At 44.5% G+C, this 12,734-nt stretch overlaps 2 protein-coding genes across 5 annotated transcripts in view; one reads left to right on the plus strand and one right to left on the minus strand.

Annotated features, from left to right (window-relative positions):
• The window catches only part of LOC122406827 (TIP41-like protein), a 45,139-nt gene that overhangs the window by 3,090 nt on the left and 29,315 nt on the right, over window positions 1-12,734 (minus strand). Inside the window, exon 1 of one of the 2 annotated variants that reach the window (XM_043412582.1) lies at window positions 517-666. The exons of the other annotated variant lie outside the window; for it this stretch is intronic. Within the exon in view, the coding sequence (XP_043268517.1) occupies window positions 517-651 (135 nt within the window). The 5' untranslated portion in view covers window positions 652-666. Of the gene's footprint in view, window positions 1-516; window positions 667-12,734 lie in introns of those variants that run through there. 2 annotated transcript variants of the gene reach the window in all.
• Gprk2 (G protein-coupled receptor kinase 2) overlaps window positions 1,227-12,734 on the plus strand; it is a 38,645-nt gene continuing 27,137 nt past the window's right edge. The window contains exons 1-2 of one of the 3 annotated variants that reach the window (XM_043412570.1): window positions 1,227-1,656; window positions 11,937-12,721. In XM_043412570.1, the coding sequence (XP_043268505.1) occupies window positions 12,670-12,721 (52 nt within the window). In that variant the 5' untranslated portion in view covers window positions 1,227-1,656; window positions 11,937-12,669. The remainder of the gene's footprint in view (window positions 1,657-11,936; window positions 12,722-12,734) is intronic. The other 2 variants (XM_043412568.1, XM_043412569.1) reach the window with 2 other exon arrangements.

Genomic DNA, 12,734 nt, shown 5'->3' on the forward strand with positions numbered 1-12,734 from the left:
TCCACTTTCGGAAGTATAAGCTGAAAAAATTCATCGTTATCGAATTCGCCCGATCGAATCGACGCTTCGTTCGTAAGAAGTGCCACAAGTTCAATTTTTTTCACTCGATCCTCGAGGCGAGAATCGTTTATTCGGATTACAACGAAGAAAAGCTACGTTGGAATAAAAAGTTGGTGTAATATAAACGGAAAATGAAAATATATTTGGAGAATTTATTACTTATTCAAGTGATTTTATAAAATAAAAAAATTTCGATTTTTCCTCGAATTTTAGCGAATGAAAAATGAATGAACGAGTTGAAATTTCGCGATGAAGTGCTGCGCGCTCGGTACTTTTCATGTTCGTCCGTGAGCAGCGTTGAGTGTCTGCGCCGAGCCGCGAACCGCTATTTGGACGGTAAATTGCGTAAATTGAATGTTACAGCTTGCAGCTTGGTTGACAAATCCGAGCCACTAGAAAACGACCTCATGGAGCGCATCGTCTCTCGGCGAAACAGGGAAATGAAGTTTTGGTTACCAGGCACAGGGAGCGAGAGTGGAGCGCACAAACGGAATTGGCATTTGCGACTGTACGGTAGCGCTCCGCGGTAGTGATGTGACACGGTAGCCATGGAGAGAGAAGAACCCTCCGCACGGTCCGCACTTCCTCCATGACGCCCTCGCTGTCTCCCTCCCACTCTCTCTTCTTGGCATAGCCTCTCGTGCATACTGCATTAAATCCAGGGGATTTCTCGCCAGCCGCTACGTCCTGTTCGCATCCCTCCCCGTTTGGCGTTTCCTTTAGCAAAAATGTAGCCACGAGGAGGAACGTCGAGCGTCATCGTTGCAACAGTCACGACTGGTCACGACACTGATGCTCCTCAAATACTGTAAATTCTATTGTTTTACAGTCGATTCCCTCGACCTTATTTTCTTCGGAATCATCACTTCATAAATGCTAAAAACTGTCGACTTTTGCAATGGTGGGAAAATGAGCAGTCGGTTATTCGCCCCCCCCCCCCCCCCCCGGTTTTGATCGCTTCTGTTTGTCACCCGAAAATGTTATTGATTGTGACCGCAGCGAAGCCTACGTATGAGAAGCCTCTTCGGTTTAGATTGATTTTTTTTCGCCGGATGACCGGAAAAAAAATCGGTTGAGCTACGCAACTTTACACTCTATGCTGTCTTCCATATCAAACCTTCTCTCTCGCCCCTGCTCTTCGGCCCTCCAGAGTCGACATCATTCTTCTCCCCAGTTTTCCCTTAGCTTCCGCGCACCCCCCCGCTCTGGCCGATGAAAGAGCGAGCCAGACCGAGAGAGGGGGGGAGCTCTCGTAGCGGCGCGCACGCCGCGCCGGCATCGGCCCTCTCGCTGTTTCGTGATTCTCCCGCTATCCGTCGTTGCTTTTCTGTCTCTGCCTGTCTCCTAGCGGCTCGTGAGTGTATTGCACGGGGAGGGGCGGGCGGGGCGAGCGACAGTCACACTAGTCGACTAGTCACAGTAGTCAGTGTCCACGGGCGAACCCGAGGCAGAGGTAACGCACTTTTGCCGCCGCTCCGATTTCGCTGAGCGAGACGCTGCCGCGCGCGCGATCAAAAACCCGTACGTTTTTTTCTTCGTAAAAGTGCTCAATCAAAGCCCCGCGCCTCCCAAGCAAAAATTGTCCTGTAGTGTTAGGTATGAAAACCAAAAAAAAAGAAAAAAACTAAATAATAAGAGTAAAATATAAGGATCCTCGCCACCAACGCAGAGGCATCACAACTTTGGTTGAGATGATCCGTCAATAGAGAAAACGCTCAGACTTTAGCTTCAACCCATAAATCTCGCATTCGAAATAATCGACGAATACATTTGCACTCGAAAAGGGAGAAACTCGCTGCTCCATTCTCCCAGCAAAACGGTTCGAAAAATCAAAAAATATACCCTTCAAAGTTACCGTCCTCGAGCAGGTATTTAACAATGCGAAACAAGACACGAGGAAACGAAGCTCGACGTTGCCGGCTCCGAGTGAAGTGTGCCAGTACCGGGATCAGGCTTTTTTTCACGCGAGAGAGTCTGACCAGGGGAAGCAGGAAAAGGGTTGGTCGGAAAAGCCGCCAAGGTTCCTGGGCGCGCGCGAGGCGTCAACGACCGTGAACGTGTGTCTGTGTGCGCCAAAGTGTTATACGTTTATGTCTGAAAGGGAATCGTCGTGAATATCCTCTCAAAACTGGCTTATCGTTCGGGCACGGATGCTCATTACCGTGACTCTTTTTCTCAGCTATGCGGCACACTTTAGCTAGTAAATCTCGAAGAACCCTTCGAGTTTACAAGAGCGAATTGGCAGCCCCGAGAACCGCGCCGTTCGGAACGTTTCCTGTGATAACTATGAAAAGAAATGAACCTTCCACTACTTCTCAGTCCTGCATACACTTCGTGACTGCGTATTATCATACATTTATTGACTTGTTGCTGTGAAAATATATCTTTAATAACACCAAGCAAAATATCGTTGAGAGATGGAGCTCGGTCGCGCGCACGCACGTAACGTGTGTGCATGTGTACGCGAGCGGTTTGATGGTCGGCCATTGCGCTTCGCAGGCAGGTCTTTCCGCCTGCTCCTCGAAAGCCTCATCGTCGTGCGCCTCTCTCCGTTTGTCTTGGTCCGGCCGGCGAATACTCGTCGCAGTCGTCACGTTCGTTCTTCCTTTTTATTCTTCAACTTATTTCTCCTTCATACCGGGTGTCTCGGGAATAAATCAGACACCCAAAAAATATTTCCGAATGACCGAACTAGTGAGGTGGGGGTGGGGTGGGGTGGGGGGGGGGGAAGAGTCCTGAGTTTACGAAGCAGGAAACGAAGTCGCTTCTCTCGCTGGCTTTCAAGGACACGTAGAGCGCTCTCGCTCCTCGTTTTTCCTTATTTTTCAACGAAATCACGATTTTTGCAGATCTCGCGCGTCGTGAAATCTTTCGCGTACGGAGAAAATGTTGGCGAACGATTTCGCTCCTTCCTCCATTCCGCAAACCCACTCGAGAGTGCTTCGGCCTTCAGTTTTTCTGTCAACAATAATTTCATTGTGGGCCATTTTCACTGCAGCGAAGCGAAACCAATTTGTTCAGCAACGAGGACGAGAGGCTCGCGATAAAACTCGTCAAATCATAGCGAATAGGGAGTGTTTTAAAAACACTCGAGCACGAGAGAATAAAACTCGTTACACAACGAGTCCTTCACCCTAGATCGCGACTTTGATATCCAAGTCTATTGTAGCTTTTGAGACACGTCGTCCCCTGATTACGCACGATCGATCCGGGTGAACGTACAAGTGAATCACTCCTCGAGCTATTTCGAAAGGCGCTTGTTATGCAGGGTCGTGAAATGTCGAGAATTTTTCACAATAAATTTACGCGATCGGAGGGAAAGTGACTTTTCATCGATAGAATTTCGTGCTTGGACGAAAACGTCGCGCAAATTCTCCCAGCATTTTTTCCGAGGACTCGAAACCGAATTTATGTTCAATCGGATAACGAAGGTCAGGAAAACATTGAAGGAATTTGGTGCTCGCTCGAAGCGACGATTTTCGCCTGCAATGATTCGTCGAGATTCACAGAAATTTTGAAAATCCTCTTCCCCCCTCGGCGAGCACCGATTCGTTGATCGTTCCTCCTCAAACAACTTCAAATTCCGTTTGATTAAAGTGCAAAATTTATGGCCGATAAGCAACGAGAAAAAAACGGCGTTGCGCGAGGGCGATGGAAATCGAAGGCCGTAGAGCGCGAGAAACTGACACTAAACGAAACGTGCTTCGTAAAAGAAAAAAAGGGAATCGAAAAGATAGCGAATGCGAGATTCACTGGTAGTAAAAAAAAGTGGAAATACTAAGTAACCACTCGTAAAATTCACGACTTGCGAGGGTCCGGAGCCCCGCCGTTCACTCAATGTCCTGTGCGATTAACGAAGCGATAAAATAACGACTGCTCAAACGATGGAAAACATCCTCGAGCTCGATGATCGTGATAGAAAGCCATGAGCACAAAATAACCATCAAATGCGAGCGCCCAGGGCCCAGCCACAGAAGTCTTCGCGAATAAATGTCGACCGAAAACGATAAACTTTTTCACGGTTTCTTCCTCGAATTCTCCAAGTGTCATTTTTTCTACTAACCTCAAAATCGTACCGAGTCCCAAGCCGCTCAGCGCCTTGGATTTTTTTCCAGGTCCAAAAATCTTGCATCTCGAGCCTCGAGGAATTTTTATCCTTTGAAATGTGCCCCGGTACAAAGAAAAACCGAGTTTGACAGCTCGAAATCGGGGGTCGAAAAAATTCGTTGTTAATCGAATTTCTCCTCAAATTCCCTCGATTTGGAAGCACACTTTTTTCTGCTTACGTCAAGAGACAATGACAGTCACACACGTGCATCGTATACGCTCGGGATTGAGGACGGGTCCGGCGGCGGTCACCGCGTGCATTGCGATAAATATACTCGCCCGCTGTGTTACGTATAGAACAACGAAGTATCTTCCAACGTACGTACGTAGTTCCGCATTTACGCGCGAGTTTTTCGCGATCCAAGAACTCCCGTCTTTTGACGTCCTCTGACGTTTCAACCCGCGTTCAAATGGAGACGCGCACGGTGCATGGCTCCGCCGAAACGGGAGGGAGGAAGGGACGCGAAACGACAGGAAATTCTCTCGCGTGGATCGTCAGGTTTCGAGCTCTGATTTCCCGTCGCTGAGCTGTCATTTCTTCTACGGTTTTTTCATCTTTTTCAAGCACATTCGCTCTCGACGTTTATCGGTGAACGCTCTCTGGAAGCGCATTATCGTTTTTTTGTTTCGAACTGTCAGTCTCGCGAACAAGGAAAACATTTTAATAGGGAAACAAGATAATGAACGAGAATATTCGATTTCGGGATTCGATACTCGACGACTTTTTTTATTAATCGGCTCTTCTATCGTTTATATTCGTGCCACGGACTCGAATTTTATTCGCATTCTTTTTCATTTACTTTATCTCCATTTTTATCGCGATCCGGTACAATTCTCCTCGAATTTCTTTGTCTCACGACAATGCAATGTTCGCTTGTTTTTGTGATTCCGGTTTAATCGTTCGTCGTTCGAAAATTTCGTGAAACTGGATTTCACTTGTTCTGGCACTCCACAAATACGACGACTTTGTTTCCTGGTCCGTCCATTTTTATTCACTTCTGCCACTTTTTTTTTTACGATTTCCCTTTTCCAAATGAGTTTTTCAAGTACGATCATCGAGTCGAAATCGAGATTCCGTTGAAATAGCCAAAGCGAGAATTTTGAGGCGCTGAAACACCGTCCTCCGGGAAGGCTCGACCGAAGCGCCGTGAGCGCGGTTTTTCTCTCCCGGGAATCGGGCCGAGCCGCTGCAAAGCTGAATTCTCAAAATTGGACGTTAAGAGGATTGTAAAAAAATGGAAAATCGTATTTCCCAGTGTTGTGAGCGCGCTAAAATTGCGGAAAAGATTCGACTTCGGTTTCGCAGTGAGAAATTCAGTACGGTCGTGAGTGACAGGCGATCGACAAACCTAACCTCACTCTTTCGCGACTCTCGCGTCAGTGACAGCTTGCTCAGTTGATATTTTTGTGAATCGATGCGATCAACATCGATCGTCGAACGTCAAGAATCAACGGAAATGAAAATTACGAAGATTCCCCACGAAACGCAGAATTGACAGAACTCCCGCGATTTCTCATCGCCTCAAAATCGACGTTGTTTTTTCTCGTAGAAACGCAAGGTGCTCTGCTCGAGCTCGTTCCCCTCGGGCCGCACGCCCCGGATGCCTGTGCTCATCCTCACTCGGTCGTTCACTCGCTCATTCACATATTTTCTCCCCCCTCCTCCTCCCTTCCCGGTCTCATTTAGCTCGGCAAAAGTCTCGACGTTACTTTCTCTCACCTCGGTAACCCCCTCGTTCCGCGCTCGGACTTGCCGCTCTTATCTCATGTCGCCTTCTATTCTTATTCCGCGCGCGCTTCTTCATTCCCATTTTACAACTTTACCGTATTTCTCGACTAGCCCCAATGCATTCATAAAGTTCAACGTAAAACGATGTCGAGCGATTGCGTTTTTATGAAGTTTTCACACTTGACCCTGCCGGAGAATGGGAAGATGAGAAACGAGCTTTTCTTTTGTGGCGCAGCTTTCGTTGACGAACTGCGCGCTCCCTTGCGATCCTCAATTGTACTGTTTGGAAAGCGCCTCGAAATTTCTTCGCATTTGAATCTTCGTGTCATTCTCATCGTTGCATAGCGAAGGGGATAAATTGTTTAGAAAAAATGCTGGAAATTGAAATTTCCAAATGGCTTCCTCGACACGGTCGAGATGCACGATGCTCAAAGCTTACTCTACGAGGTGCTATATTTTTCATTTTGGCTTCCTCGTAGAACTAGCTTTAAGCATTGTTCTAAAAGCTTGAGAAAGCAATTTGTTACTTTTAATTCTTTTTTTTAAATAAAATTGTAACTTATTTATCGACTTTTAACTTTTCCAAATTAATTTCCAAAAATTAAAGCGGATTTTTCGAAAAACTCGGGAATATTTTCGTAAAATTCAAAAAATTATAAAATTTAAACCGCTCGACCGATATTTCCCAAATTCGATACCAACCTTCCTATTATGATAATCTATTTATAAAAAAGAAAATTAGTAATAAATCTTAACCCTTAGTGTGCACCTGGGGTCAGGTTGACCCCGAAATTTTTTTAACCGAAATAGTGCTTTTTACGCGCACTATCAACTTTGAGCACGTTTTTGAACGATGAAAAAAGATTTTTTTGGAAATCCGACTTTGCAGCCTTGAAGTTGGATCAATTCACTGCAAAAAGTGACCAAACCTTTCATTCCGAAAAGCGCATAATTACCGAGATATTCGATGTCAAAAATGACCTGGGGTCAAAGTGAGCCCATGTGCACGAAATGTCTCGCTGTCAAGGTGTGCACACGAAGGATTAAAATTTCCGGAAGTTAGAGCGATGACACCCTTTTTTTAAAATATCAAAACGTCGTAGGATTCTATTTTTTTTCAAATTCTGACAAAATTATCAGAGAATGAAGAGCTTGTTCAGATTAACATCTATGCAAAACAGTGGCCCTATATACAAATTGTTTTTGAGTTATAATTTTTGACATTTTGGACATTTTGAGCACATTGACATTGAAAACCAGAAAAAAAATGTTCACCGTCACATAGCTTCCTTTATGAGGAAGCCAAATCTAACAAAAACTTTCGAAAATCAAATAAATTCTTGTGAATTGAAATTTTTCAAAAAATAAAGCGAGTTGAGTATTCGATAACAGCAATCGGAACGAGCAGGATTGAGACAATTCGAGAAAATCCGATCCGAGATTCAAGGCCTTATTTTTTTAAAAGATATTCTTCAAGTACAATGTCTGGAGCATATTCTCAGGATATTTCATGAAGATCGGAGCATCATGACGCTGAAGTTTCCAACGTTGGAGTCCAACGAAATGATCGAAAAAAACTCTCCAATAATTAGTAATTCTCCTATTTTGTTCCCTGCCAAATTTGCGATTCGTAGTTTTTCAAGCTGCACCACCAACGATTCGTGAAATAAAAAATTTGGTGAATTAGAAAGGTTTTTTTCGTTCATTTCGTTGGACTCCAACGTTGGAAACTTCAGCGTGGTCGGAGCATCAGATTCGTAGCTATGAGTACTTCAACCGTCTTTTTTGAAAAATATCTTTGTGGGGGACACGATTACTAAAAAACTAGCGACGCTGAAGTTTGCAACGTTAGAGTCCAACGAAATGAACGAAAACAACATTTGTAATTGAGCAATATTTTATTTCACGAAGTATCGGTGCAGGTTGAAAAACGACGAATTGCGAATTCGGCAGGGCACGAAATTGGAGAATCACTAGAATTATTGGAGAGTTTTTTTTTTATCATTTCGTTGGACTCCAACGTCGCAAACTTCAGCGTCATAAAGACTACTGATCCGATGCGTACGAAATTTATACGACTTATTTATTGTAATATTAGCTCGGGCCTGGACGAAGGATTTCGTATTTCGTTGAAAAAAAATGTAACAAAAAACCGAAAATGAGCACCTCAAAAAATGAACTTTTTGTGAAAACTGTCGGCATTTTTTTTAAATCAAAATTTTGACAAATCCTTCATCCAGGCTCAAGCCATTGTAACAAATAAGTGGTACGAATTTGGTACGGATCGGATTAATAGTTTTTTAGTTATCATGTCCACCGGAACTGATGCTCAAAAAAAGGTGCTTGAATACAGCTGGAGTTGGGCCATCTCGAGAAATTTTTTGATGAAAAAAATTGTAAAAGTACACGAACATAAGTACTAACGAAAATCGTTTTCAGTTTTTCAGCAAACATTTATTTCCTTGTCTAAAAAGAATGAAGAAAATCGCGTTTTTTCGCCCACTGCAGGTGCACTAAGGCCTCAAATCGTTCGATCGGTGGGTGTCAACGTGGAAAAAGAGGGTAAAATATGATTTGAGAGAAACCGACGACGTCCGTGATTTCTCAAGCGACCAAATGATTATCTCCGAATTGCCAAAAGCTTTTATATCCACGATCGCGTTTTAGTCGATCGTCCAACTTTTCATTCAATTTTTACAAAGCCTCGTTCTCGCATTTTTCCCTCGATTAGCTAAGCCTCGAATGAGTCAACGCGTGCGTCTTTGCTCGCACGGACTCGCTTCATTACCAGGTCGCATTCCACCTCGAGCGTCATTAATAGTGACGAGGATTCTCGTGCTATATCGAAACTCGTCTCGGCAGGCTGCTCTTGTGCTCGATAGCCATTCCAAGTAATAGAATAAGTGCCATTGAAACGTGAATAACCGTGTATATATGCGCGCTGTTTCAACGCGTACTCGAGACGTTTTGCCCCCGTATAGTGCAGCTCCTTCGCGAGCATCCGGAGGAGGAGAATCCTCTCGTCGTATCCCATTCGTTATCGCATAACGGTGGCCCCTTCGGGCTCGTCCTTACCGCAATCTTGAGACGATTTCGTCAATTTGTTTAGCAGCGACGACACCGCGAAGCATTCTGCTTCCGTCGTGACTTTTTTTTAAATTTTTTATTCCCGTACGAAACGAATGAAAAATAAATAATCTCAACGTCCCATGTTCCTGAACCCGGGAAGAGATTGAGTGAAAAAGCTCATTGTTTTATCGACGACGAACAGTCGCGGAGGTCTTTCGCTATTTTTAAACATTTTTTAAAGAAAACAACAAAACTTTATAGAAAGTCAAAAATTTCGTCAGTTTTTGTTCGTTATTTGAATGAAGAAATCACGAAAAAAATGAAAATCGGAAAAAATGTTTAAAAAGAAAAGAAATTTTGAAAGAACTTCATTCTTCGACTTTTTTAAGTGAAAATATAAAATTGAAAGTATGAGAAATGAAAATTTGCGTAGTTTTTTAAGCACCCCGTTGGGTGGGGATCAAATCTAAGCTAAAATCTCGAGTTTATAAACTTCGAATGATAATATGGAGACAGATAAATTCGACTAGAGCTTTGAATGCCGAAAAACAATATAGCAGAAACTGCAAAGTTCGAAGCACGTTTACATCGAAAATAGAATGTAACAATCGCCCATAGGACGATGACTAAAATATCGATTTTTCGAAAATTCGACTATCACTCTTTCGAATAATAAATTACTGCAGTCAGCGATACTGTGAAAATTCACAATTTTGAAAACATAATAACGAAAGACCAAATATTACTGAGGTCGAAATACTGAAACACCAAAAAGTCGAACAGTCAAAACAGCGAAAGATTAGAAAATCGATCGATCGAAATAAAGAAATGCAGTGGAGCTCCAAATACACGCGTCTCACTCACTCACTTGCTCAGACCGGTGATCTCCAATTTTAAACATCGCCATTTTGACATTCGCCTTTTCGAGCCATCGCTATTCCGCATATCTAAGTTTTATAGGCTCGAAAAATGCACTTTCGATATTTTCCTACTCTATATTCTGGTCTGTCTGTAAAACAATTACGCTCCATTTTGTATTCGAAAATATGAACTTTTGACATTCGGATGGTCTGTTAAAATTGCATTCGAAATGAAAACTATTGAAATGTATATTTTCGGGTAAATACGAATTAAAAGAAGGAATTTTTGATTAAACACGCAATCTGCTGAACAGTCGATCGGGAACAAGAATTTCGAATTACTTATTTTTCTCCAAACTGATATCGCAACTTAAAATTTTCAAAATATCGACCGTGTCATACAATAGGGTATTACACCTTTTTTAAAAACTGATTTAAAATAATCCTGTGATCGTAATAAACCAGTAGAATTTTTATTTCAATTTTATAAGACCGAAAACTGTCTTGAAAACTATTTTTTATTTATAATTTTCAATTTTCGCGCGGAAACGCTAGCCGCCATGTTTTTTCGGTTTGTGACGTCACTCCGTTAGTAAACAATACAATTGCGAAAGACCAAGTAATAAGATTTGTAAAAATAATGAGTTATAGTGGTATATCATTGGTGTCTCGTGCCTGAATGCAATAATACAAGTGTAAAAATGCCACAAAAATTGTGTATTCATCGCCACCATCGACATATTTATCATTGGTAGATTTGTACTATCTGCTTTCACAAAACCGTTTTCCATAATGCGATTTTAATCAAATGAATGATAAAAGTCCACAAACTTACATAATAGCTTGTAAAATTTCAAAATAACACAGAGCGCACAATAAGAATCTAGATTGTTTACTATCGGAGTGACGTCACGTTGGAATCCAATATGGCGGATGGCGTTTTCGACATTTGAAAAACAGTTGAAAAAAGACGATTTTTAAAATTGAATTATAAAATTTACATTGCATTTTTATGAATAAATATTGACGTTTCTCGTTTACTTTTTACGAAATCTATCATAATCATGCATTTTTATATATTTTTTTACATGGTGTAAAATACCCTATTCAGTTATTCGACATATTGAACCCCACCCAGCCCGTTCAGCCCCGGGCTCCCTTTGTCCTGGGGAACGGGAGAGTCGGAATTTTGACAAATGTCGAAGGATCTCGCGGCGGTAAAAATGTTGGAACGATTCGACAATGTTTTTTATAGTGAGCAACTTTTTGTTGGTCGCGTTCCGAATTGGCGATCGCTTCTGTTCGATAAATTTCGTTGTTTTCTTCGGGTAATTTATCGACTCGTTCATGGGACAGCGAAGCGTCAAGCCCTCGATAGCGAAAGTGGACGCGGCGAACGCTCGAAAAGCGTTCTGCCTTCGGCCCCTAATCGGTTTGACTTCGCCGAGTGTTTGCCGAGTTACGTGATTATTCCTGCTTAAGTATGTATGGAATAGATAATTTGGAAGGGTGAGATGCGCGCGGCAGCGATGCACGGATTAGCCGATCGGCGTCTCAATCCCTGCGCGGGCTTGTTTGCGCCTTTTCGCGTCGTTCGATCGCGCCCGGGAAGAGTGAAAGTCCTCATTTTTCTTGGGCTCCGAAAGCAAAGTCTCCACCTGAAAATAAAATCGGGAAAAAAATGTGGAAAATGAAAAGTAAAGAATTGGCGTGGCCCCGCGAAGACGCAAAGTTGGAAAGCGCCCGGAAAATCGAGAATTTCGGCTACCAGTTCGAAGCGATTGCTGCGAGCCTCGAGCACGAGTCTCCGAGTGACCTTTAAAGGCCAAGAAACAGTCTCTTTGCATGCGCCAACAGGGGGATTCAGCTCGACGGAGGGTCCGAGAGGCAGCGAGTTTCTCGCAATCGTGTGTCCCGGGAGGGGGTCGCGGGCTACGTCGCGCTGAAAGGAGAGAGACTCGCAGCGGCGCGTCTGTTCGCGCGTAGAGTGTAGGATAATGCCGTGTCGTTACAAAGCCCATCCTCCGAGCGTTTTCTTTCCCCATTTGCCTCAGCCTCCTCTCCGCATTTGTCTTCGGTTTAGCATCTTTCTTGTTCGTCTCTGTGCGCAGAATGCTGAGTCTCGTAGCAGCCTCGAGAGGGAAGAGGACAGTGGCGAGAGCGAAGGAACGTTGGTGAGAGATCGGCGAAGAGTGCGGCAAGAGAGCCACGCGGCGCAGCCGAGGCATCGAGAGCAGCGTTACAAGCGATTGTGAATAAAACGTCGTTGAATTAGGGAGAGGGAAGAAGCGCGAGGCTAGACGCACAAGCGGGGATCGACTCGGCGAGGGAAAGCGTCGAGAACGAGAGGAGCCGCGAGAACCGACAGTGCGCGTTTCGCTGCCCGCTTCATCCGGATTTCCCCGTCTCCGCACCGCCGAATACCCGCTTCCGGTTCTCCCGCAAACCCTCGATACTCCCCCGTAACCGAATCCGCCGAGGGGTTCAAGCCTCCCGGAAAGAAAGCCCTCGTTTCGCGCCCCGAAGCGACCCTGCCACGAGGACGATTCCACGGGGAGCCTCGAACACGACAGCACCAGAAGGCGCCCGCAATTGAGCCGGCCTAAGGTGCCCCGGGGCCGCAGATGGGAGCGGGTCTTCCAGGACCCGACTGGGCGCTCGACCCCCCAAACGGCAAAGGACACGCCGCCTCGCCACCCTCCTATCACCGACGCAACCCACGATCTGGCCACTCTCACGTCCCCGGAATAAAACACATCGCTAAACTGGCCGGACTCCCGCGCCGCATCAAACAGCGCACGTTTCCCCTGATCAGGCCTCTCAAACTCGATCAAGCTGGAATTGATGGAGTTGGAGAATATCGTGGCCAACACTGTGTACCTCAAAGCCAGAGAAGGTTCGTACCCCTT

The sequence above is a fragment of the Venturia canescens genome, chromosome 2, assembly GCF_019457755.1.
Source record: "Venturia canescens isolate UGA chromosome 2, ASM1945775v1, whole genome shotgun sequence".
In the NCBI taxonomy this organism is placed as follows: Eukaryota; Metazoa; Arthropoda; class Insecta; order Hymenoptera; family Ichneumonidae; genus Venturia; species Venturia canescens.